The following is a 26,158-nucleotide window of genomic DNA, read 5'->3' on the forward strand; positions in this document are numbered from 1 at the left end:
GGCAAAGATGTGGAGTGGCATGAAGGGGATCCAAAGGGTACCACTTGGCAGGGAAGGTGCTGCAAAGAACCCCATACTCCATGGTCACTTTTCCACTTTCTGTCACACTCTGGCAAAAGGAGCCCAGGTCTTCACACCCACTTCATCTTTTTTTACAAGCTCTATCATTCACCCAGCTAATCAAATGGCCTTCTGTCCACCACAGATCTGTAATCTGCCCTCTAGAAAGGACACCAGCTCACATTGCAGAATCTCTTACTACAGAGAGTAATCTGGCCTCTAGAAAGGACCAACATTTGAAGAAGCTCTTTCACCACAGATTGTACATTCCATTCACATACCAGAACCTCTTGCCAACATTAGAAGCAGCTCTTTCACCACAGACTGTAATTTGGCCTCTAGAAAGGACTCCATTCATATTTGAGAACACCTCTTGGCAACCTTAGATGAAGCTTTTGCTGTGTTCATATGCTCCTTGCCCACCCACAGTTCTCAGATCACACTCCAGTTAGCTTCGGTTGGGCTGATTCCAATTCCATGTCAACCACACCTTACACCATAATTTGTCATCCTTCTGTTCGAGCTGCAACCCACTCACAAAAAGGAAAAAAATGACGTTGCTCCCCTGATCGTGGAATATCTACTTGGCGCACAGATGCTTCTCCACAGCAGCTTTTTTTCTAGTGCCTTCTGTCGGCTTCATTGGAGAACAGCCTGTGGAATTAGTTCAGGCACGTTTCATTCTGCCATGTACTCTACGTACACCTTCGTTTTCTTCGTCTGCTCCACCATCGTCTCGCAAACAGGGAACTATCGCAGCAAAGACTTACCATGCAAACCAGTTGCTTTGAGCTCCTGACTTACGTCGAGAACGTTTCACAGCTCACGTTCAGAGTACACCCCCCTGATTTGGGTATATTCCCAACAGTGCCCATAAATCTTTCAGCGTTTAAAGAGATTGCAGCACTTTCTCAACAAACGTGGGAATAAAACGACTGATTCAGTTGAACCGGCCTATCTCTGAGTACATTCATACGCTGCCTTTAGCAGACAGACATCCACGCCGAGCCATCTTCCAAGTGTACTATATCCTAACCTCCGACACCAATTTGAACAGTTAAAAACACATGGCTTGTTGAAACGTTTCATCGTCCAATTACGAGCTGTCATGTCGACCAGCTTCAAGTCTGACGAGCTCCTAACGACTTTAGGCTCGGACGTAGTCCAAAAAACGCTTGGCAAGCATGCTCATCAATCCCATGAGGCACTCCGCCCAAACCAAACAAGCAAGGCCCCACCTGCCGCCTCCATCGGAGCTTTGCATCTCTGCTTTACATCTCCATAGGCAACCACAATACCCAAGGAAAGCTTTATCTTCGCAAGCTTACAGGAACCAATACATGATGTCCTCCCTCCACGTTGATGCATTTGCTGCCCAGCCTACAAAACATACAAGCCATTCATTTCTTTGAATAATTCCATCTGCACTCATCTCTCCAAGCTATCAAAACATTCTGTAGCTTGCGAACTGTCAAAACATTCTGTAGCTTGTAGATCCTGCATTTACACCCTCTAGTCCTTGAAGTCTTACTTGTGCTGAGGAACCGGTTTTCCAATATCGCCTACACATCAACAATTGCCGGTTTCTAACATATTACTGTGTCGCCTCGAGCTTGATATTGCATGTGAGCAATATCTGTGAAGTCTCCCGTACTTCCGGATTATCATTCTTCGCGTATCCCTCGTCTCGTTGCTTGCCTGTTGTCGCATTGTAAGTCGCTGTCTTCAGATCACAAGCACCTACAAATTCTCGGGTTGGCACGGATTCATATCAGCAAAGAATCCTGCACAAGAATGGGTGCTGGTGCTGGTGTTGGGGCTGGTCGTTCAATCGGGCTGTGCTCTTGGTCTAGTGATAAAGATAACAGGCTTGACGACCCAGAAGCTGCAACATTCAGCAGCTTTGCTAGTGGGCTTCTGCCTGCATTAGGGGCTCGAAGCCACAACTTCTTGTCGGGTGGCAGATATATAATTTTACCATATGATCCCCGATACAGGTTTTTGCTACTTCCGAATGCCACATTATCTACATCGTATAATGATCACAATTACTGAATTACATCCGCCCACGTCCCACGTCTAAAGAATCAGGGTGGAAGTTATTCTCAGTAACGACAGCTGCTTACTTCCTTGCTATCATAATAATGGTGCCGATGCAGGCTCATGGCGCTTTCTCCATACTCTAGGGTTGCCTGAGCCCAACCGAATTCAGTGAAACTAATTTATTCTTAAAGCTTTTGAAAACAACACTACATTCACTGTGTGTAAGCTCATTTAACGTACAAAGCACCTTCCCGTCCTACACTTGTTCAGCGTTCGTTTTTATTGTTATATATAAACCTTGGATAATCTTTTGTGCAGGGGTTGGGAAAACTTTCTTGTTTTACTGGTTATATATACAGCTTGGATATCACCTTTTGAGCTGGGGTTCATCGAGATGCCCCAATGGCCCTACATTGCAGCAGACCTTGTAGTGGACTGTTTCTTTGCCATTGATATATTTCTTACATTCTTTGTGTCATATGTGGATACAAAGACTTACCTCCTTGTCGACAAAAGGCCCCAAATTGCTCTCCGGTATGGAGTACCAATTCATGAGTTCAAGCTATATCTATATGTAGAATCTGAAAGGTCAGTTCGGGGCCTTGATTTCTTTGTAAACCATCTTTTTGCATCTTTACGTCCACAGGTACCTCAAGAGCTGGTTCGCCTTAGATGTTGCTTCCACTATACCTGTGCAAGCACTTGCACTTACCAAAGGGAACAGGCCGCATGGTCTAACTTACGGTGCACTCAATCTGTTGCGCCTTTGGAGATTGCGAAGAGTCGGTACTTGGTTTACACGGTAACTCGTACGATATATTTAATATTCCTGTATCTTGTTGTACCTTCTGTTACATTTGGAAATTTAACACTCTATTAACGGGAAAGGGATCGCAGCTTGGATAATATCACGATATACATCAGACCTGTGTATTGCAGGCTTGAGAAAGATATTCGCTTCAACTACTTCTGGACACGTTGCTTGAAGTTGCTATCTGTAAGTCAGAGTCCCCATGCTTTGCTTTTCTCAGCTTTAAACGTTATCAACTGGAAGTTTATGGAAACAATAATTCTGTCTCACAATACGTACAATATAATATGAGGGCACTCCACACAGATGTACTAAAGTTTTACATTTAAGTAAATCAGTTGCCACCTGATCTTGACAAGAAGTATGCACGAGCCCAAATATCTAATTCAGTTACAGTTGATTTGTAAGAGTAGCCTAGAAGGCAAAAGTGATTGCAATAAAGCTAGTTATTTTTATATGAGGTTGAAAATGCATGCACCAGGCGTAGCCTAGCAAGGCAGATAGTTTTAGAAAGGGGCCGTGCATTCACTTTAGAGAGGAGTTGTGCAGTCATTTATAGATATGATGTGGATAACAAATGTGGAAAAAATTAAAGAAGCTTAGTTCTTACAAAGGAAGTGACTGCTATAAATATTTTGATTTGCATTTTGAAATAAGGACTGTAGCTGCCTCAACATCTTTTGCCTGATACCTAGCCTCCTAGTTTGCACCATCCAGACCATTATTATATTTTTAAAATTTGTCTTACCATTAAAACTCATTACACCGAGGAAATCGTAAAGTTGCTTGTGAGCTTTGACACAACATTTGTCAAATAGTATCCTCTTTGATAACAGATCCAAGGACACCTAAAGCAAGAATGCAAGAGATCTTTCTTGAGCTGCTCTGACTGTACTAGTAGCTTGTATTGGAATCCTCCAATAGCTTGCTCTCAAGCGAGCTGAGTTCTGAACAAGCAAAGGGTCTGTGCTGTCTGGGATCAACCCACAATGGGTTTGCTAGGGACTCTGCTCCGAACCAGGGACCTGTCTTGCACTTGTTAAATGAACACAGCTGGATGATGATTTTTTGAATTATGGCCTGGGATATTTTGCTGAATAATCCAGACTTATATGCCATCTTTCCTTCCCCTAGAGAAGAGTAAACGTTTGAAAACAATACAAAGAGTTAGCTATCCATAAGGTGCAGGTGTTAAGTGCAAAAGCTACCTGTCTTGTAACCTGCTTCAAGAGGTGCCAGGAAGTAGTTGCCAACAACCAGTGTGGTGGACTACACAACTAGCGGATTCGATGATCTATATACCACTTTAATGTATGCATGTTTTTATATCATTCAACCATTTTGTAAGATCTTTATGCATCAGAAATGAGAAGGGCCACAGACTAGAGCATGTAGGATGCGCACTTAGGGTCGTTTTCCTCAGTACTAGTCTTAAGAGGTTAGCTAGATTCAAGATAGTGATAATGATAGTGATAGTGATAGTATACTACTTTGCAAAGACACATTTTCTTTCCCTAGGCCATAGATTGCAAAGGTCTAAAAAACCATAAAACACGTGCGAACAAGCATACATTTAAATACCCCTTATTTAAAAATTTGCATTTTTTTGCATAATTGTTTACCCCTTTTCTGTACGTAGACATGATGTAATTTCAAATGCTCCTTACATGCACATATCATAGTTATATAAGATAACTACTTTTAAAAACCTCTCTTGTTCGCAAATGGCCCGTAAGCCCCCCAAATTTAAAAATCCTCTTCCATGAACGGACTGACTACCTTACATGTTTACAAAGTGACCGCCCCAGGTTAAGGAATGAAGAGAAAAGTAGGGTCTTTAGGACAATGGGTGAAACTAACCTTTGCAAAGACTTGGGGTAGGTTAATTATAGGAAACTAAGCTATCAAAGATTGTCCTAAACTTGATGAATTAGGACCCCATGGCTCATGATTGGAAACCACCCTTACTCTCCATTATGGAGTCTAGGATAAGGTATATATATAGAGAAATGATCGTATAGATGTCCCATCTCAACCAAAGTGATATTTGCAAGAGGCATTTTCACAAAACCAACACACATGGTAGGCTAGAAGCTGCACATGGGCAGGCGCATGCACCTCCTCATCAATGCAATGGAGGGCTTCCCTTAGCCCTAGGATTGATCAAACGGCCATCTTGGAAGGGAAGGCCTATATAAACCCTCCTTGGGCTACCTCACTAGCTGCTATGCAGCCTACTTCATAGGATCCCAACTCAATGCCTAGAGTATCCCAAAATTAAGTGCCAATAACTAGGGTGGAGAGGGCTATGCAGCCAATAAATTCCTCAATCCATGAGAACGTAAAAAGTATCAGGTCAGGATTTGCAAAAACACTCCTGCCTTTTGGCAGTCTTCCCCTCCGTACACTGCTTCCAAGTGGCTCTCAAGGTATAGAAAATGCCATATGTTGATAAGGGTTGCTGCAGGCCAAGTCTGCTACCCCCCATCACTAAACTACACCATGCAAACAGGAAATCCTAGGAGTGATGCTAGCAATGGTCTCCTGAACTCTGTCTTCTAAGGAGAAGTTAAACTCAGGACTCTGTCGAGAAGGAGGAACCTAGTCTTGAATGTCCAAGGGTGTGCCACTTATTCCATCTATCCAGTAGCAATCTACCATCATCTACTCCATCCATGCCCTATGGACAAACCTCCGTAGGCTACTAGCCAAAAGAAAAAAAGATCCTCCTCATGAGACAAGACCAAAACTTGGTGAGGACCTTATGTGACACCCGCTGCTCAAGACACTGCTGCCCCTATGAAGTCCAAGTGCTTGTGATTGGAGGAAATATCCCAAGACCTTTGCAACAAAGAGGAAAAGCAAAGAGGCTAAACGAAGGCCCTAACGCACTGGGTAGACCCTTTCTTCTTTCATTACCAAAGGAGAACTCCCTTTCAAGAGGTTATTGAAGGAAAGATGAAGGTACTTCTATTCGTGGGTTATCAATGATCATGCTCAAGATGTGTGTAACTCTCACCTAATCTATTATCTATCCTCTTCCCAAGGAGGTGAAGGTGTTCTTTCTCTCTCTCCTTTGGGTAATGGAGGAAAAGGGACAAGTTCATTGTTATATCTCCCCTCCCCTTCCATTCTTTCCTTTTACTAAGAGAAGAAATAACTTGCTGTAATTTCGGAATAGGGTTTTATTTTACAGCCAAAAGTCAAGTGTTATAGAGTTGGTGGTACTTATCTGACTACCGCTTCACTTGTGTCGAAAAACCACTCGAAATGACCTCTTCTTCCTTCTTGTTTGGGCTTCCTTCCTTGTTTTTATGCTGTGTACTGGTACACTCAGTTTGGCTAGCTTGTTTTGAGTGGATCGGAGCTCTAGACACCGTTATAGGGGGTACTTAGCCCCTTAAAAACTCGTCCCAATCTGATTTCCTGTTAGAGATAACAGGGGGGTTCCTTTTCTTCATGGTTTTAAGGGTTTTAAGGGCACATTCACACCGGGAGGTTTCACCCCATTAAGAAACCCCATTCCCCATCGAAGAGTGTCGACCTGCGTGTGAATTATCGAGTGCAATTACCATTCTATGGGCTATCTATAACGTTGGCAAATTGCATGACAAGAGCTCTCTCAAGGAGTCTGTAGATGAGTTCGATGATCTGCTCATGGAGACTGCAGTGGCCATCTTCGTTGTGTGAGAGGAAAAACGACGATCGATTGAAGGAGATCCTGAGCGCTGTTTTTTCGATTCGCCATTTTGCCTTTTGTCTCCAAAGCTTTATAGAAGCACAAAGCTATGTCATTCAAAGTTTCTATCCGCTGGAAAAAGCCATGTCACCATAGTTTTTTTTTAAAACCCTCTCACTCTCTAAGTTTTTTAATTTCCCAAGGACTTAAAAAGTCACCTTATATATATTTCCTAACTCTTCCAAACTTCTTAGCCTCGCCATATTTAAAGAAGATCGAAGAATGGATCGAGCAATTCGAAGCATACAGTATAACAAAGAGCGGGATCAAAATAACCCTCCGAAATTCAGGGTTTGCAAGAATAACTTTGAGTCCAGGAGTCAAATCTCCAATTTGAATTCGGAAATCCTGGGCAATCAAGAACTTGGAGTTGGGTAAACTTCCCTAGGTTTGGATCTCTCTCTGTCTCATCACGAGGCTTGCTCTAACTCGCCACAAGGCTTGTTGTCGCACGTGTGGCCCTGCCCGTGCAAATCCCTTCCGCGCACTCTCCCTCCGTCACACGTGTCGGACCTGACCATACAGCTCACTTTTGTATGCTCTTCCTCTGTGCTGCGCTGTCTGTCTATGCAGACCTCTGTCCCACACTCTAGAGCTCTCTTGCACAGACCTTGTCCCCCCCCCCCCTCTCTCTCTCTCTCTCTCTCTCTCTCTCTTTGCTTGCTCGCTTCTTCTCGTTCTCTTCCTGTCCCGGTCATGGATTGTCACCGCTATGATATCAGATGTGAAGTTCCAAGCTTTTCAAGAATGCAAATGTGTGCAGTCCATGCAAAATTTGAATGCCGATTGGCCCTCCAATGGAGTAAGAGTGCCCTCGTGAGAGTACTCGTTCTCTTTTCGACCTACATGCAAGGCTCCTCATGCACAGCAGAGGCCAAGCAAGCCTTCTTGAAAAGAGAGTGGGATCATGGTTTATTTTTCACATTTTCACCGGCAGGGCCTTCATGGCACGTCCACTCTCCATATTGGCTACAACAGCCTCGTTTCTTTTCTGCATGATTCTTCATGAGGTTTACATAGAATTCTATCTTGAATCTATGTATTTTGGTCGTACCTATGTAATAGAGGTTGATTTTTTTGGGGATAAAAGAAATTGTATGGGATGAGCCATGCAACCACACGTCACTAAAATGGCAATTTACAAAGGCCATTTCCTTTCCTTGACTAAGGACGGCTCTGTTCGGGTGAACTAGGATACTTATAAATTCACCTATCACATGTTGTATGTCTAGCTTAGGAAGTTCTAGGCAAATCTCTTCCAAATTGAGACAATGGGAGAGGTTCAGTCCACAGCACCGTACGTAAGACAAAAGAGGTGGGGACAAAGGAGCATGTACTCCAGAGATGACCTCAATCAAATTAACGAGGTCCAAGGCACATACAAGTGACTTTTATGTTTTTTTGCAGAGATTCAAGGACATGAACTGAGTCATCGACTACCAAAACCAACGCTGTGTGGCTCCGTTTGAGTTAGGATCTATGAGATACGGACCTACACTTCTCCAAACACCACTCGATTAGGAGCCCCAACAGTGTAGGCTCACCAAATTATTCACAAAGGGAGCCCACATTGAGTAGCCACCACATGCATGCTCTTCATGGACATCAAACAAGAGCATGAGAATGGCCACAAAACTAGTGAGCACATGCCCCATCCAAGGTAAAGTCAATGCTAGGCTGCACAAGTAGACCCCAAAAAGCGGAGTAGATGGTGATATCAACTAACTGCAAACATGCTCCAGAGACACCGAGACTGGGCTACACTTGTGTACACCTAAGACATTAATGACGAATCCTGCGCGGAGTCCATTACTTGTTATACACTGCAAGATCATTGGCATGTTCCTATGTTTTCTAGTTTCACATTCAACTTTTTATCTTATGCTAGCTTTCATAGGGGTGTCCTAGATACCTCTAGGGCCCCTACATGGAGTATTTAGAGCATCATATATTACAGTCTTTTCATCTCATATGCTTTTTTGGTCTCTTGCAGACGTCAATAAATCTCTCTCTATGATGAGGCTATATGAGTCTGTCAGGGGACGAGTTCGTGCCCCAGGAGGCCTATCAGGCTGGGTGGAGAGCACGATTGGGGTGAAGCAGGGATGCCCCCTCTCACCGACTCTCTTCGGCCTCTACATTGATGAGATCACATCCTTCATAGACCACCTGGGAGGCGAGGGGTCACCGCTAGGCTGATTTGTTGGTACTGATACTACCATATGCGGATGACATAGTCATCCTGTCGTCCTCAAGGTGTACTAGTTTACATTGATTCCGCACTTTTGTCCCATAGGCCCGCGATGCCTCCCACGGACGTTAATATATCTTTCTTTCTTTCTTTCTTTTCTCTTTCTCTCTCTCTCTCTCTCTCTCTCTCTCTCTATGTATCAGCTCGAAGACCTTCCATTCTCAGTTGAACCAATAGTAGTACATGTCAAAGACCTAACCACAAGTGAGATTAGTCGTTTCCTTTCCAAATGGTTACTGGAGTTTATCTCTATTAATTCTGTTTCCACCAACCCAAATAAGACAAACCTGATTTAGCATAAATGAACAAATTCTGCTTTGACTTTCAATTCAGTAATTTTCTCTACAAGTACTGGCATCCGCCAACAGAAAATCAATATTCTCTTTATTCATGCTAAGTTTTCGCTTTGCAGGTTACGCTGTTGGCTGTTCATAGTGCGGGCTGCTTTTATTATCTGCTTGCTACATTGTACCCAAAAGATAAGGAAAAAGAGACATGGATTGGATCAGCCCTTCCTGGCTTCAGAGAAAAAAGCCCATGGATATGCTACATTTATGCCATTTACTGGTCAATAACGACGCTCACATCTGTTGGTTATGGGGACCTTCATGCCCAGAATTCTACAGAGATGGTTTTTGAGATTGTCTACATGCTGTTTAATCTAGGTCTAACAGCGTACTTGATAGGGAACATGACCAACCTCATTGTACATGTTACAAGTCGGACCAGGAAATTTGTAAGAGCTAGAATCTATGCATCTTGGTTCTTATTCTAATATAAACTACAGTGGAGAGGTGGCAATGAGACTGAAAAACTTCTTTTCCTGCAGAGAGATTCAGTTCAAGCAATCACAAATTTTGCAAACCGAAATCATTTGCCACAAAGGTTACACGACCAAATGCAAGATCATATCCGGATCAAATTCAGAACGGAGAGCCTCAGACATGAGGAAATCATGCCTGATCTGCCCAAAGCTATCCGCTCTAGCATTGCGGAGCATTTGTTTATTCCTACAGTAGAAAGTGCTTATCTTTTTCGGGGAACTTCATATAATTTCATGTTACAGCTTGTAAGTGTCTGAATTCTATGTATGCGACCAGCATGCTCTGTAAACATTACTCAGAGTTCATCTTGCTTCCAGTTTGTGCAGGCAGTTTGTAAGAAAGCTAAGCCCTTAGAAGTGCTTCTTTGATTACTTAAGGTAACAGAAATGAAACCAGAATATTTCGCTCCAAAGGAAGACATCATGCTCCAAAATGAGGCTCCAACTGAGTTTTACATTTTGGTTTCAGGAGCAGTGGTACGACAGCTAGCATTTACACCTATATTTGACAAGATTTGTTTGTCAGAATACTTTTGAGTTACTGAAACGATAAATGTGTTTCCTTTTGGATGAGAATTCAGTTACATAAAATGCTGACATAAACGATATATAAGAAACTTATATATTGTGTATTGGCTGTGCAGGATTTATACACTTATAACAATGGCACTGAACAGGTATGGTATGCCTTCAACTAATCATGAAATCATAGCATTTGACACAGCAGCACATGGATTAAGAATACACGTACACAATACAGGCACTATACCCTATAGTAGGTCTCCACAAGGAACTCCTTTTCTACTGCATTAAGTGGACAATGCTAAGACTAGTCGGTCACCACAGCCCACAGGCTTTTCTCTATATGGTATTCTCTTCTACAACATTTTCTGAACAGGGAATATATATTAGCTGCTTCAATGATCCATTCCATTGCCTCAACTTGCAAATAGAAGTTTACAGCAGAAGCAACTCTTATGTTTCAGTAAGCCCAACAAAGCGAAGAGCAAACATGAATGAACCAGACTCTAAAGACCAGCTCCAAGAGGGCCGAGCATGCATCTGTGCACAACGAAATCACAGAATTGAGCTCTAAACCTGAAGTGGTCACACCTGGAATGCAATGAAACATGGATGCATCCAGTGAGTGAAAAATATGTGTCTAGAAAAGACAGGTCACTGCTCACCCTGGACACTCAAAATTGGCTTTTGAGCACTCTCAAAACAAAGGTAGAAGACTCACGAGGCTCCAGAGGCCTACTGTGGTCAAATAGAAAAACTCAAAAATTAATGCTCTAGTCACGGCATCTACACTTATCAGAATCCACTTTTCGCTATCTGGATTGGTTGTTGTTTCATACAACCTCAATGTCAGGTCACTACAAACCCCTCTCCTTGTCCTTGGCCATTCTCATACAAGCTTTCTTTGTGGCAAACACTAAATCAGCATTTACCTAAGCTGAGCTCAAGCTCCTCAATCGTGGATCACCATGCAATTTTTGTAAATATATCTCTCTGTAAACCTTTGCAACCACTTTAATTTCAACATGTAAATAAACTCAAATTTACATTCTTCAGTATAATTTTTCCAACTCATAACTACTGATTCCATATTCTCCATTTTATTGCCACCTTCTATGTTAACATATATAAATTTTGTTCACCACCATCTCAGCATCACTGCCTCGATTATCTGTGTAATGCGCTGATGTTTTTTATGAGCACTAGTCTTTTGCTACTTTGATTGAATTGATTTATCACTTTACTATAAATTTCATGCATTGGCTTTGCATGGACCATAATAGTGAGATAGTCATGTTTCAGTGAAGCTAAGGATAAGATAAACATTTTTTAGAGCTCAGCTTTGGCTGTGTAAATCTTGCCGTTAAGGGTCAATCCCTCTGTGTAGCTTATTCCTAGTGTCCTGGCTGTTTTTAATTGAGGCTTCCTTTCCTTGCTCTACAAATGCTTGTACTGTTAAGGCCTTTGTTACAGCTCCAAGTTCTGCATTCTAATATCTTCTCCATGTTGAGCATTTATGGGTGGGTAGATATCTCAACCCATGGTTTAGACCTTGATCTTCACTCCTATCCATTGATGTCATCTACAATCCAAGGGATACATTCAAATTTGGGGTAGAACACTTCCAGCCATTAGATCAAGGTCTAGATCCAAGGGATACCATCAAAGGATAAAGGGATTAAATCTAAACTCTTGAAAAAGGGAAGGATCTAATGGATGAGATCAAAATAGAAGGCAGGTCATTTTCAGCCATCGATCAAGAAATAGCTCCAAGGGTGGAGATGCAAGGAAAAGGCGCTAGAATCTGGGCCCTTGATTCCATCAAGATCTAGTGGAGGAGGTGGATGCAAAAGGCGCTGAAATCCGGGCCGTCACCCTTACCACCCCTTAAATTGCTCCCATATGGTGGGTCTATGCGGAGAATCGTGCATGTACTGTCACCAAGTGTGAGCGTAGTCCCACAAATGCATACCAGCAAATATGCTACAGTCCTCATGCTATTTAGGATAGAGGAGAAAATAAATCTTGCAGCTTTGTGATCCCCTCCTCAAGATCATTTGTGCAAGTGTCTCCCTTAAACTTCAGCACTATGAGCTTATCCTTAACATCCTTCACAACAAACTTTTTGGTTTGGCCACCCACAAATCCACCAGCATCATCCCTCTTGCGGTTCGCATAATGGCAGAGCACAATGTGATCACAAAGCATCAGTCAACATGTCATCTCATCACGAATATAGTCAGGTAGATGGCAGGCTGCCGTCCAGTACCATTGCCCTGCTAAAATGCTGAACCTCCCATTTGATGCGCAGGCTGTGTGTGGCTGTAGGTACTAGGGCAAGATGGGGGCATGAACCAGCCTGCCAATTGTGAAACAAAAGATTGAGATGCAGATTGGCCCCTTTCCCCCTACTGACAGGCTGTGATGTGGACCCAGCAAGGTGCTCATGGGAACACTCAATAGAGGTTCACCAATTGGGTCGGCCTAAAATAGAGGGCTCCATTTACAGAGGTGCAAAGAGTGTACGATCGATATGGACTGCTCCATTTGAAAATCGCTGAAAGCTAGAAGGGCGCTGAGCATCTGCCCTAACCCATGTGTTACAAAGAAGATATCATAATGATCGCCATGCTGGAATACAGGCTATTTGCTGGTCCTAGTGATCCATATGTGATCCGCATGCTGGGATATAGGCTGCTTGCCTTTGTCCTCAAATACATGTGCAATAACTTGGTTCATTTGCTAGTCAATCTGCCGGAAGATGTACTGACCAAGTTGCTGCCCCAACTGCACAAATGTACCCTAAAGCATGGAAGACAATGCCTCTACAAATTGTGCATGTATAGGCACCGATGCAGGTGATAGGGGATGGGAAGGCATCCCCATGCTACCAGTGGTTGGGTGCTCCCATTGTGGATGGCACTTGTTCATGTTCAGCAGCCTCAAACAACAGATCATCGCTTGGCAATGAGCCATCGAATAGGGTTGCACGTTTGGGCGCCATGGGGAATGAGAGTATGCCGGGTCTGTGCCGAAATTTACAAGTGTGCACCAGATCATGGGCCTAATCTATATTTTCAAAATGTAAAATCCCAAATCTGGATGCTAACATGTAATTTAAGATCCTGATGAGGAGGACACAAGATGATTTGAGATTGGATTTCACATGATGACCACGGAGTCCAGGATCTAGGTGGCAAATGTGGAAAAGGTGATGACACAAAATCCAAGCTCCTAGTGTGCTCGGGATTGGGATCTAGGAGGAGCCTCTAGAAGTGGAAACTTGAAATCTGGGAGTTGCTATGGATCGGAGAGCTAGGATCCAAGAACTCTATTGGTATCCGGAATAATGAAAAAAACAGAACAAGATGAAACTGCCAAATTGAGAATCCAAGGCTAGTCATTGCTAGCATGTACGACTGGTCTTGATGGCATCTACCGGATGTGGGCCATGATAATGTGTATCGAGACCGATAATTGTTGTCATATCGAGGTTGATAACTGATGACTTGTACCAATAGTTGGCTTTGATTATGCGTTTTGAGACTAGCCTTGATGACGTGTATGGTGTACCACTGGCTCGTCTTGATGACATATTTCGGGAGGCAATGCTTCATGATGTGGAACTAATTGGAATTTGGTAAGGACAGTCACAATTGGGATAGAGCCACAAAAGGCAATTGAAATGGTCCACGTCCATTGACAAAAGTGTCATAGTTGTCAAAATATGTCACAGAAAAATTTGGAGACCTCGACAAAGTCGTGAGCGTGTGACGTCTGTCCCCACCAACAAGAACGTTGATGACGAGAATGCAACAGAGTACTCACGTGAAGTGATGAGCAATGATGGTGTTAGGGCATGGAGCGTATTGGCGCAACAAGAGCGATGGCGAACAACGAGAGCGATGGCAAATCCTTGGATGGCTGTTGCAAAGGATTTCTTGGCTTGTAACACATGTTGTGTAGATGCCGACAGGAAGAAGTGGCTAGGATGAGGGATAGAAGAAACGAGTACAAGGCCCAAGGAAAGTTGCTTTGATACAAGTAGGGAAAGGGGCAAGGCAGATGTAGAATAGGGAGACAAAATAGCTGAAAAAGAAGAGAGAAAAGAGAGTAGGGGGAAGCGAGAAGGAGAGAGAAATGAAATGCTTGTATTAAACTCTACAAGAGACCCGTTAGGATCTATGGGAACTTGAAAAAAATTAAGTACAAAATTCAAGGTCCAAAGAGTCCTAGACATAACTCCGCTAGACAATAAAAATAACAACAACATGCAGTCAGCTAAGTGTACCTGCCCAATTAAGTCTAAAGTTACTAAGACAATGAAGCAACTTTACAAACATGTAAAACTAAGAAAGAGTACTGACATATATGATCCTCGAGAGGGCTGTAGAGGGTCGCTAAGAGGCCCCCGGTGGTCGGTGCCCCAGATGCTAGGAGAGTTTTGCTATGCATTGCCATTAGGATCAATGCAGCTCCAACCTGTCATACTGGGATTGAAAGAAAGGTCATCAGATCTTGTGTGGTATCACCATCTACATATTCTATGCTGATCTAATCGCCGAGTATCCCTGACACTGCCATTTAAAGTGATGCTTGTCCTCAATCAAGCCATCCTCACAGATTTTATCCAGCCTCTCTTGCCTGGGGGTGGCTGTCCACCTACCAGCCTCTAGGTCATGGGAGCTGACTCGAAATCTACAAATAGCATGTCTCTTGTATATGGAGACATTGTCCTTGGAGATATTGTTGCTCCTTGTATGTTAACATGGGGTTTATCTCTTTCGTGTATTCCCCTAACATCCTCTCCACAAAGTGTCCACCACTTTTTACTACAGATATTCCCTTATGGCCCCTTTCTTCTCAGATAAATCTTGGCTTGAGCTATCCAACCTTTCCAACTAGTTATGTGCCTCTTTGAACCATCCTTTTTTCTTTTGTCTCCCATCACTTTGTAAGGCATTGTATTGCTCTAACCCATTTTAAGAGATCAAGAGATATATTGCTTCACCATCAAGAGATAGCTTCCGATTTCTACCAAAGTCATGGAATAAGGAGTTTCCACTCTTACCCCTAGCTCTTCTATTAAGAATCTTTTCTGAATTTCTCTATTATTTTCCACATTTCTTGCTAGATTTGTGCCCCATACTTGACTGACTATCACTAGCTGCACTAGAGTCTGAAAAAGGAAATTTCCCATACTCCAATTCCAGATGTTTGATTTCCTGCATTCATTTTGTGAGCTAAACAAAGCTTTTAGGCCTCCAGGCATCCTCTTTTCTGCATAGAGATTGAATTTGTAGTTGTTCTCAAAAACTAGTCCTAGATACTTGTAACATTTCACCAGTTCTAGCTTGCTCCCATCAAACAAAATAGACTTGGACTTATCTTTTTCCCCAATAATCATCACCTTTGTCTCCATAGTCAATATTTACAATCACCTGCATTTTTTTTAATTTGAGAGAACAATGAGGTGCTTTTGATATTGAGCTGCATTTGGCAAAAAGGACCCTATTATCTGCATAGATAAGCGGTAAAACCACATATCCTGCAATCTAAATACCACATCTGTCCTTTTGTCTTATCCATTCCTCTAGTTTACCTCTGACGCACAAATGATGGTGAAATCTGATGCAAAAGTAGCAAAAGAATAAAATTATCAAAATGTACCTACATGCAATTGCCCAAGAATCGAACATAGACTGCACCACCTTGTATTACTTGCTCGTCATGTGGGATAAAGCCTCCTCGCACATGTGGCAGCATGCTCTTTCTTCGAAACTACTACTCATACCTCACGAGAAACTATGAGACCCATGGGAGGTATCATTGCCTTTTCACTAATGGATATACCAATACGAGCAGAGTCACCGAGAGTCCAATGTGGGGGAGAGGGGCAGCCTCCTGTATAAAAGGTTCCTAGCCGAGCTTACGCATCCTTTGAAAAACTTCACTCCTAAAGCCTCCTTTATGACTGTATAGCAGCCCTTTATAATTAAGGGACTTTACGTTTATCTCAGCGGTTCACCTCACACAATGTGTGTTCTAAAGGAAAGGTTTTTTAATTCAACTTTAGGGAACATCAACAAGAGGGTTTTTTAATTCAACTTTAGAAAAAAACCCACTAGTTCATAAGTAAAAAGGCAATTTTATTAGGGGGAAAATTTTAGGTGAGGGGTCTTTTAAACGCACGTGATACATAAGGTTCCTTAGTAGTGCACTCCCCAAGACGCTTATCCATTCGTTCATATATCTTTTGCCTTGGTACCATATCAAAAGGTTTCTTGAAGTCTTCAAAGCAACAATAAATGATTTGTCTTCGCCCTTAGCTATCTCCTTATAGCCCTAAGAGTAATCAAGTGATTCATTGTGGAATGTTTGGGTCTAAAACTAGCCTGAGAAGGGGCTTTAACATTTGATAATTATGCACATGTACTACTCTTTTCTCTAATAACTTTCCAAACACTTGCCATGAGACTTCTTACCATAATGATCTTGTAGTTCTTTGCCTCCTTGCTTCCACCTTTGAAAGTTGGTACCAAAGTATTTACTTGGCAACTTTGTGGGAAACCCTCAATCATAGCCTTATTCAAGATTTCCTAGATCTTTTGGTGGAGATTATCCCCTCCCCATTTAATCATCTCTTGTATAAGACCTTGTGGGGATTTTGCTTTTCCATCATGAGACTTTGTATGCTTTTTAATACCTCCTTGGTTGAAAAAAGTTCTTGTAGGGGGGTCCTTGTCCTTTTCTGAATACTTTATGGGTTGTTTCCTTGAGAACCTGAGAGATTACTTGTTCCATTTCTTGGCATGTATCCTGGCCACTCTATTTTGTTGACTGATTTTTCTATTTTTGTTTCATATATATCTAAGAGGGGGGGGGGAGAGAAGACTGAAAGAAAGATGTATTAATGTCTATGGGAGGCCTCGTGGGCCTAGGGGACAAAGTGCGCAAAAAGAAGACTCATACAAGCCTCAATGGGCTGGAGCAAAGGGTGTGCTAGGGCCCTTTCTAAGTCCTAATCTATGCTGTTCTACGAGCTTAGGAGCTCTAGGAAAATCACAATCAATCAAATACAAACTGGATCAAATCAATCTCGGAGCTGAGACTCAGAAACCGAAGCCCGGCACAGTTGTGGCTATCGAGTGAGTTGTGAAGATACCTCGTATCTGCGTCTTTCAAGCTGTCTCACACTATGGCGGGGACACGGTCTCCTCGATCTCTGAACCCCTAGGCGATGTCTAGAGTGACTCGTCTCTATCGGTCCCCCCCTGAGGAAAGCTATGATAGGTCGGACCTCAATAGAATGTGCTCTGGGCACTCTCAGCCTCGCACGTGGTCTCTGTGTCCCTCTCTCGACGGCACCATGTCAGCTCTCTTTGCTAAGCCAGGCTGCCCTCATATCAGCTAGCTCCTCCTCCTCTACTCCGCTGTGTCCTGGAGCTTACTCAAATGTATAGAAGTCTGTGATGTGTCGCTCTACCCGGTCAACCTCTATATCCTGTGGTCTAGCCGCCTCATGCTGCTCTCTGATCTGTCGCAGTAGTGTCTCCCTGTGCCAGCGCATCTCCATCAGATAGAGCCCAATGCACACACACACACACAAATGATATGGTTCTATTAAAGTACACTATGAGACCCTTCAAGAGAGAGAGAGAGAGAGAGAGAGAGAGAGAGAGAGAGGTACAAAGTGGATAGAGGTAGGAAGCAAGAGGGAGCTGTAGATTAGGTAAGAAAGTTCAACAAATCACATGTAACAGGTATGAGGGATGAGGAGGGGGTGAGGCCCATCTCTTACTAAGCTAGGCCCGTACTGACTGAGTGCCGACGTGCAGAAATGCTAACTGAAAGAGAGAGAGAGAGAGAGAGAGGCGGATAAACAGATGCATATTGAAATAGACATGAACACAGTCTACGCTAAGCTACTATATAAATTTTTCATGATTTTAAAGGCTTGGCAAACACCAGATATCGTTTTACAACTGGTGATCCTCATTGAGGAGGGCTGAAGGTACACAATGGAATCTCACTGAAGAGCTATAATTGTAAGCCTATAAGGCTAAGCTACTGCTGCGAGGTTGAGGCTAACTGAGGGGAGTTATGTTCAAAGGATCTGTTAGGGAGTACTGAGGCTACATGGGGAGGGGACCAATACATTTGCTAGAGCTGCTATTGTGCAGGTCTGAGAAGTCATGGATGAAGATGGACCTGTTGCTCTTGTTGGGACTGATGTTGCTGGTTCAATGGCAATAACTAAGGCTGCTGTTGCTATGAAGGCTCTCGCTAGAGCTAAGTCCGGGTAAGATGGAAGAGCACAGGTGGGTTTATACATTGCTGGCTGCTGGCCATCTTGGTCAACTGGTCAACATACACCGTTGACCAGGACCCAGGTCGGAAGCAAGAGGGAGAGAGAGAGAGAGAGAGAGAGGTACAAAGTGGACAGAGGTAGGAAGCAAGAGGGAGCTGTAGATTAGGTAAGAAAGTTCAACAAATCACATGTAACAGGTATGAGGGATGAGGAGGGGGTGAGGCCCGTCTCTTACTAAGCTAGGCCCGTACTGACTGAGTGCCGACGTGCAGAAATGCTAACTGAAAGAGAGAGAGAGAGAGAGAGAGAGAGAGAGAGAGAGGCGGATAAACAGATGCATATTGAAACAGACATGAACAGAGTCTACGCTAAGCTACTATATAAATTTTTCATGATTTTAAAGGCTTGGCAAACACCAGATATCGTTTTACAACTGGTGATCCTCATTGAGGAGGGCTGAAGGTACACAATGGAATCTCACTGAAGAGCTATAATTGTAAGCCTATAAGGCTAAGCTACTGCTGCGAGGTTGAGGCTAGCTGAGGGGAGTTATGTTCAAAGGATCTGTTAGGGAGTACTAAGGCTACATGGGGAGGGGACCAATACATTTGCTAGAGCTGCTATTGTGCAGGTCTGAGAAGTCATGGATGAAGATGACCCTGTTGCTCTTGTTGGGACTGATGTTGCTGGTTCAATGGCAATAACTAAGGCTGCTGTTGCTATGAAGGCTCTCGCTAGAGCTAAGTCCGGGTAAGATGGAAGAGCACAGGTGGGTTTATACAATGCTGGCTGCTGGCCATCTTGGTCAACTGGTCAACATACACCGTTGACCAGGACCCAGGTCGGTCAATGTCAACATTGACTGAAAAGTCAACATGCATACTTTTTGCCTAGCAGCATGTGAATGACATGGGCTGTGGATGCCCCTTCTACTGGAACTAAACCAAAGGGCAAAGTTGTAAACCCATGTGCACGAACTGCTAGAACCTGTGGCTGGTGTCGAGTCATCAATAACTAACTGCCTGTGGATCAATGCGGGCACCATCAAAAGTACTCGAGCCTTTTCGATTGTATCTTGAACTGTAATGGTGCGATTCTGGCAGGTGACAACTGTTGTGTGATTGGCAAGCCATGGCGCACCAAGGATGATGTTAGGTGAGCCTAACAGGGCTACAATAAAGGTATGCTTCTCTGTCATCTAAAGCTTGACATCCTGGGCTACTAAGAAAGTGCTCACTAGGTGTTGTGCTGTTGCCAAATGCACGATGAAACTGAAACATCGAACCTAACCGTACTGTGGGTAGCTGGAGCTAAGCCGCTGTTGTGGCATCGACTGAATCCTTCGAGATACCTCCATCAAGAAGAACGGTAACCTTCCTGCCTGCTACATGTCCATAAGACATGCGAACCTCTCTGATGGGTTCTTTTACCAGGATGCCCTTCTACTGAGTTTTGCCACCTGCAAGATCACAGAAACTCCTCCAAGGCTATGGCTAGTCTTGATAGAAGGGAACCTATAATCGTTGCGCTAGCTGGCAGATGGAAATGACTACAGTGCCGCTTGGTTGCCAGCCTTTTGTGGTGATTTGGGCAACCATGTCACACATAGAGTTCACAGAGGATGTGTAATTGTAACGATTGAATTGATCTCAGAATTAAATCTTTGAATGATTGTTGTGACGGCTAGGAAGAGTCACGCCTCCTTACATCACCGTGTAGATATGTGTGTAAGTAGACTTTGAATCGTGGTCCTTCTCATGGCGTATGGTAGTAGAGATGCTCTCTGTCATGTCTCGGAACTGCTCCTCTACATTGAGAAAACCCCCAACTTGCTGTTGGCTACCTATTGTGCCACCGGCTATGGAACCGGAGGTCTCCTGGGCTTACTATTGGGAGTCCATTTAGAACTTGTCCCTTGCTCATGAGCTCAAAGTTTTGAGTGAGCTCATAAGCATTGTCCAATCCTACGGGCCTGAAGCTGCCAACATACCATTGAATGTCTGCTCGCAATCATGAAGGAACTTCATAGTCTTGTCACACTCATCTTATTGGCTTAACTACTAACGGACTCTGTGGATCCTTGGGTAAGTTTCAAGAATTGTGCCCCTAACCAATCCAAGTGCTGAGGTGGAAGGAAACGTCTGCCCTAATGTCCTTCAGGCACAGCATATTGAAATAAACATGAACTCCAAGTTTATGCCAAGCTACTATCTTTCATCTTCATGCTTTGTAGCACAGCAAACACCAGATATCCTTTTACAACTATTGATTGTCATTGAAGAGCGCTGAAGCTACATTGATGGAATCCCATTGAAGGCGATATAACTGTAGGGCTGACTGAGGCTAACTGAGGGGAGTTGTGTCCATGCAAGGACCAGGTAGAGGCTACATGGGGAGTTGCTGCATATGCTACAGCTACTACTGTGTAGGTCTCCGGAGCTGTGGATGAAAATGGACGTGCTAATATTGTTAGGGCTGATGCTGCTGGTCCAACTAAGGCAACATCTGCTGCTGCTAGAGCTAAGTCTGGGTAAGCTGGAGGAACTGTCGGTACACCGGAAGATGAAAGAAAGAGATGAGGACTGGGGGGTTTTATACGAATAGGGATGCTGACTGGTCAGCTCATCACCGCAGAACGTTGACAAGGTCAGTCAAAAATCAACGTTGACCAAAAGTCAATGTATTGACTTTTTTTGACTGGGAAAGTCAACTCTGAGTTTATTACCTTCTTTGCCTTCTGCTGACTTCTGCACTGCTGGATCTGCCCTGCTGTGCTGCTGATGTGGCAGCATGTGAAAGGAGTATGACATGGGATGTGGATGCCCATAATACCACACAAGAGTTCCTCCCCATTGCCTCCTTTTTAGCCCTTCAATTCCCTTTTATTCCCTAGGGCTACCCCTAACTAGGCCTCTTTCCCCCTTTATTACATTCAAGACATAGGCAAAGTGTTCATCAAAGAATGGTATCGAATTTCAGTACTAAGGTTTTCCACAATTTCCATCCTCAAATAGATAATCAGACAGAGATCTGCAACCAGATAGCGTTTGATGTACACATGTTGTGTCAATGAGGCACAATTCTGATGGGACATTGGTACAGGGATTTGAATGACTCATTCATCTAGCATTGGCAAGACCTTGTACGAGGCTGCATTTCACAAAAAGTTCGACTCCTCTTACCACACTTTGGAGAAATTTTACAAAGCAGACCAAATTAAGGAGAGCTATGAGTGATTATGAAGTTCGTCAAAGAGGAGATCGCCAAAGCACAACAGGCCTGCCAAACCAAGGCAAACAATAATGTCAAAATCTCTCGCATCAGTGTTTTGTTCCCTTTCTGATCATCCAACTTATTGATAATGTCTCCATGAAGCTTCAGTTACCCACCAAACAGACCGAGTATTCAGTGTTCCATGTTTCTTGGCTCAAGCCGTATGTGGCCATTAGCCGCTATACCAGATGTGGAACAGCCCAAGTTTGTTGACAAAGCCGAGATTGTTGAGAAGCTGAGCTCATTGAGTTGAATCAGAATTTGATACAGAGGTTAAGGAGAGGTATTGGCAACTCTTAGATATTGTACACTGTCCATCAAGTTCAAGCATCGGGGCTTCACATGAGGCAATATGGGTGACATAGATTAGTCACAGATTATGGTACACCTCCTTACAACATGCAAAGATGCCTTCAACTGTCTCTAGTCTGTTTTAGTTTCAGAACAAGCACATGTTATGAGCATGCTCCAGGTTCATGGGTGTCTGCTTGTTATCCTAAATGGGGCAGCACAGCCAGCAGCAGCAGCATAACAGGCTGCCATTGCAGCTGTAGCATCATAGGACCACATGGCTGACACACAAGCAGTCCACATCAGCCAAACAGTCTTGCAGGACTGTCATGCCATCAGCAATAACAAGCAGGCCAGCTGCAGGGCCTACACAGGCACCACATCAGCAAGCTACCACGTGGCAGCAATCAGCTGCAACAGCATCAGCAGCAGCCTGGTCCTGGTCAGCTGTGCCAAGTAGGCAATCTGCTGTTCCAGATCAGGTCAAAAGACGGCAACAATCGGCCCCTATACAGCTCCTATCAGCCCATTTAAAAAAGGGGGAGCAACCTATAAAAGCCTTAAGCTCCATTAGCTGCACTTGCACCCAGTATTGAATCATCACTCTCTCACTGGCATGTATGTGCATTCTCTCTCTTATTTCACTTAGTCTTTATTGAGTCAGGGAGTACAGACAGGTTTGTGAGAGAAGAACTTATCTTGCATGTTCGTGACAAGACATGGTGGATTATTGTGCGCTCTCTCTCTATCGTGTGTGTCTACACACTTTTTTTGGGGGTGAAAAATGTGTGAGCACATGGTGCGCGCGCACAAGCGCACACACACACTCGCTCATATGTATATATGTTGTGTGTGTGTGCATACTCACCTAGGAGCCAACTCTTCCTTAACAAATGCCCAATCTTCCTTTTCCTCCTACCCCTAGACAGTCATCTAACTGTCTTTCCATGAAGGGCAATAAACTTGCAATTTGCGGCTTGCCAGCCAGCTATATTTAACTGCAGTGCTGTGAATTTGATGCTGTCATTCTGATTTTTTCTACATCTTTGCCAGTTACGGTGCAATAAATTTGTGTACTATGCTTGCATCTGGAGCATTGCTGCATAGCACACTGTGTGGTGTCTTTTTATGGCCATGCTAACTATGCATACATCTCTTTCAGGCAACCGGACTTGCAGAAGCAGGTGATGTTGTTGGTGAGATAGGAGTGCTGTGCTTCCTGCCACAGCTGTTCACAGTCCGCACTAGGAAGCTTTCGCAGCTTTTAAGAATAAATCGGATCAGCTTCATCAACATAATTGAAGGCAACAGGGTTGATGGACAGATCATAATTGACAACCTTTTCCAGGTAGCAAGAGCATGCTATATCTGTAAATTGAGTTCTAAGTCACATATTGCATTAGCTTGATTGGTGAAACCACTATCTCTAGTAATTGTTCTATTGATCACTAATGACAGAATATGAAAGACTCCAAGATTGCATGTGTGTCAGAGCTAGCTAAAGAAATTGAGGATACAATTGCTCAAGGAGGTGGCGGCATAATGCTCAGCCTTCGCTATGCTGCATCAATGGGAAACAGTCAGCTTCTGCTACAGCTTCTATTGCAAGGAATGGACCCAAACACGGCAGACCATAGTGGTCGAACACCTGTGGTAATGCCATGCCTAAAAAGTTCCCAATTTTGATGGTCAGCTTTATGCCTGTTTCATCTAAGTTATGCATTTAGTAATAACCATGACTATATTTCAAAACGTACTCAGCACATAGCAGCAGCCAATGGGTACATGGAGTGCATCAAAGTTCTCATTGAGAATGGAGCTGATCTTAACGTTCAAGGCAAATCTCTCTCTCTCTCTCTCTCTCTCTCTCTCTCTCTCTCTCTCCGTTCATGTCTCTGCCCTCAATGTCTGTCTGCAGTCTACATACATGTATATGTTTCTTCAGTTACAGAGTCTATTCAAAATGTTGCTGGGATGACTTGTTCAGACCATCAGTCGCGTATGTTCAAACCTGAGAATCAAGTCAATACGGTAGATGCTGCATCTCTCATTTGCAAGCTCTCAGTTGTCCTAACTCTGAACATTGAACATTTTAGCTTTCGTCCATCGCTGTTGTATTTAGTTGCCCTAAATAGATGTCGTTTCATCATTGATATTCGACAGTGTTAATTTTCTAATGTACCTAAGAAGCGCACTCTCTCAAGCCTTCAGCTCCACAGACTAGCTGTGTCTCTACGTCTCACAGTTCGCACACATCCACAATCTCTTGCCCCGACGCAAAAGAGACACTTTCGAAACTATTATCTACTTTGAAAGCAGGTTGAATTGAGAAATTTCAATGCTTGGAATCAACCACAAGAGACCCTTAGGCCAAGAGAACCTTTCTCTCCTTTTTTCAAGCTGTCACCCCCTCCAGAACATTTGCGTTTGTGTGTTGATGTTTGCAGACAATGAAGGCAGTGTTCCTCTATGGGAGGCGATAAAGGGACGGCGTGAGCAAGTAGCTCGACTGCTGTGGGAAAATGGCGCTAATTTAAACTCAGGAACAGAGGGGGAATGTCTATGCGACGCAGCACAAAAGGGGAGTATCGATGTTTTGCAGGACTTGCTCGACTACGGAGCAGATGTCAACTCACCTAGATCGGATGGATCGACCGCGCTTCATGTGGCAGTAGCAGAGGCTCGGCCCAGGGTTGTTAGCTTCCTTCTGCTCAGAGGAGCCAGAGTGGTGGAGTATAATACGAGGGGCTTGACGCCAATGTGCTTGGCGAGGCAAATGGGTCAGGAGAAGCTGGTAAGTGTGCTTCAAGGGGCAGCCCCGACTTCCGCAGATTCTGAGTTGGGCAGCCACTGTATGTCCAAGATGCAAGGACAAGATCTGGGCAGACACGAACAGGTTGTCGAGGGACCAAAAGAGAACCGCACTTCCCGTACCGATACGAGAACGACAATGATGAAGTCCTCGTCCAAGAGAAATAGATCGATGAATTTTGAGGAATCGCTGTTCAAAGTGATGGTTCCGAAAATCCAGCACGAAAACGTGTCGACTCTGGTAAAGAATTCTCATACACGACGAGTGACGATCCACAAGCATCATCCAGCAAACAAAGAATCCACGGCAGGAGGAGGGGCGAAGCTAATGGCTGTGCCGGCGACGTTCGAGGAGCTAAAGAAGACGGCAGGTGAGCAATACGTAAACGAAAGAGTTCTACCAAAATCCATGCATTGTCTATCTATGTATACCAGTTGCTGCAGCCTCTCTCTCTCTCTCGCTCAGTTCCTGCAGCCTGCGCTCTTTCTCTCTCTCTCTCTCACACACACACAGTACACACACACACACACAAAATTTTCTATCGATATCATGGGCGCGCGTGCGCTCTCTCTCTCTCTCTCACACACACAAACACACAATTTTGTATCTGGATTCAGACGCCTCTCTCTCTCACACACAATTTTGTATCGATTTTCTAAAACCAGACAATGAACGAAACCGACCAAATCAATGTCTCTCCCTCCCTCTCTCCGGCTCTAGTACTCGTATGCGGCTAATCAAACCCCCCCCCTCTCGTGGGTTGCTCAACACTCAGTTGCTGCAGCCTGCACATAGCCTGCTCGCTATGTGCAATTGAAGTAACAAATAACTTCTCTCTCTCTCTCTCTCTCTCTCTCTCTCCAAAGAAAATGCCATAACCAAGGCGATGAACGAATGAATCTCTCTCGCGCGCGCGCGCTCTCTCTCTCTCCCTATCGTAAGATGCATAACGTCGTTCCCATCTTGCCAACGAGAGGAAAGCAATGCACTAAAATAGTAACGTGGGTGGGTGGATGCGGAATGATGCAGGGCGCAAACTGGGCGTGAAGGAGGGCGTGAAGGTGATGGTGTTGAGTGCGGATGGTGCAGAGATTGACGACTTGAGTGTTGTGAGAGACAACGAACACTTGTACTTCCTGGATGGCAAAGAACTTTCAACCAACGAAGATTCACAAGGCACATGCACTCATTTGGAAAGAAACTTCACACCTCTCCATTGATC

At 43.9% G+C, this 26,158-nt stretch overlaps 1 protein-coding gene across 1 annotated transcript; it reads left to right on the top strand.

Annotated features, from left to right (window-relative positions):
* Window positions 1–1,350: 1,350 nt before the first annotated feature.
* On the top strand, window positions 1,351–26,158 carry LOC147900172 (potassium channel KAT3-like). The gene is made up of 13 exons (XM_087376715.1): window positions 1,351–2,057; window positions 2,422–2,637; window positions 2,750–2,905; window positions 3,043–3,100; window positions 9,317–9,640; window positions 9,734–9,973; window positions 10,106–10,204; window positions 10,372–10,404; window positions 23,287–23,472; window positions 23,583–23,777; window positions 23,886–23,961; window positions 24,572–25,306; window positions 25,966–26,158. Exons 1-13 carry the CDS (start codon window positions 1,855–1,857, stop codon window positions 26,154–26,156), a joined length of 2,712 nt encoding a protein of 903 aa, XP_087232841.1. The 5' UTR covers window positions 1,351–1,854; the 3' UTR covers window positions 26,157–26,158.

Source organism: Dipteris shenzhenensis, chromosome 7, assembly GCF_047967505.1.
Source record: "Dipteris shenzhenensis isolate YYH24624 ecotype China chromosome 7, Dip_SZ_1.0, whole genome shotgun sequence".
Classification (NCBI taxonomy): domain Eukaryota; kingdom Viridiplantae; phylum Streptophyta; class Polypodiopsida; order Gleicheniales; family Dipteridaceae; genus Dipteris; species Dipteris shenzhenensis.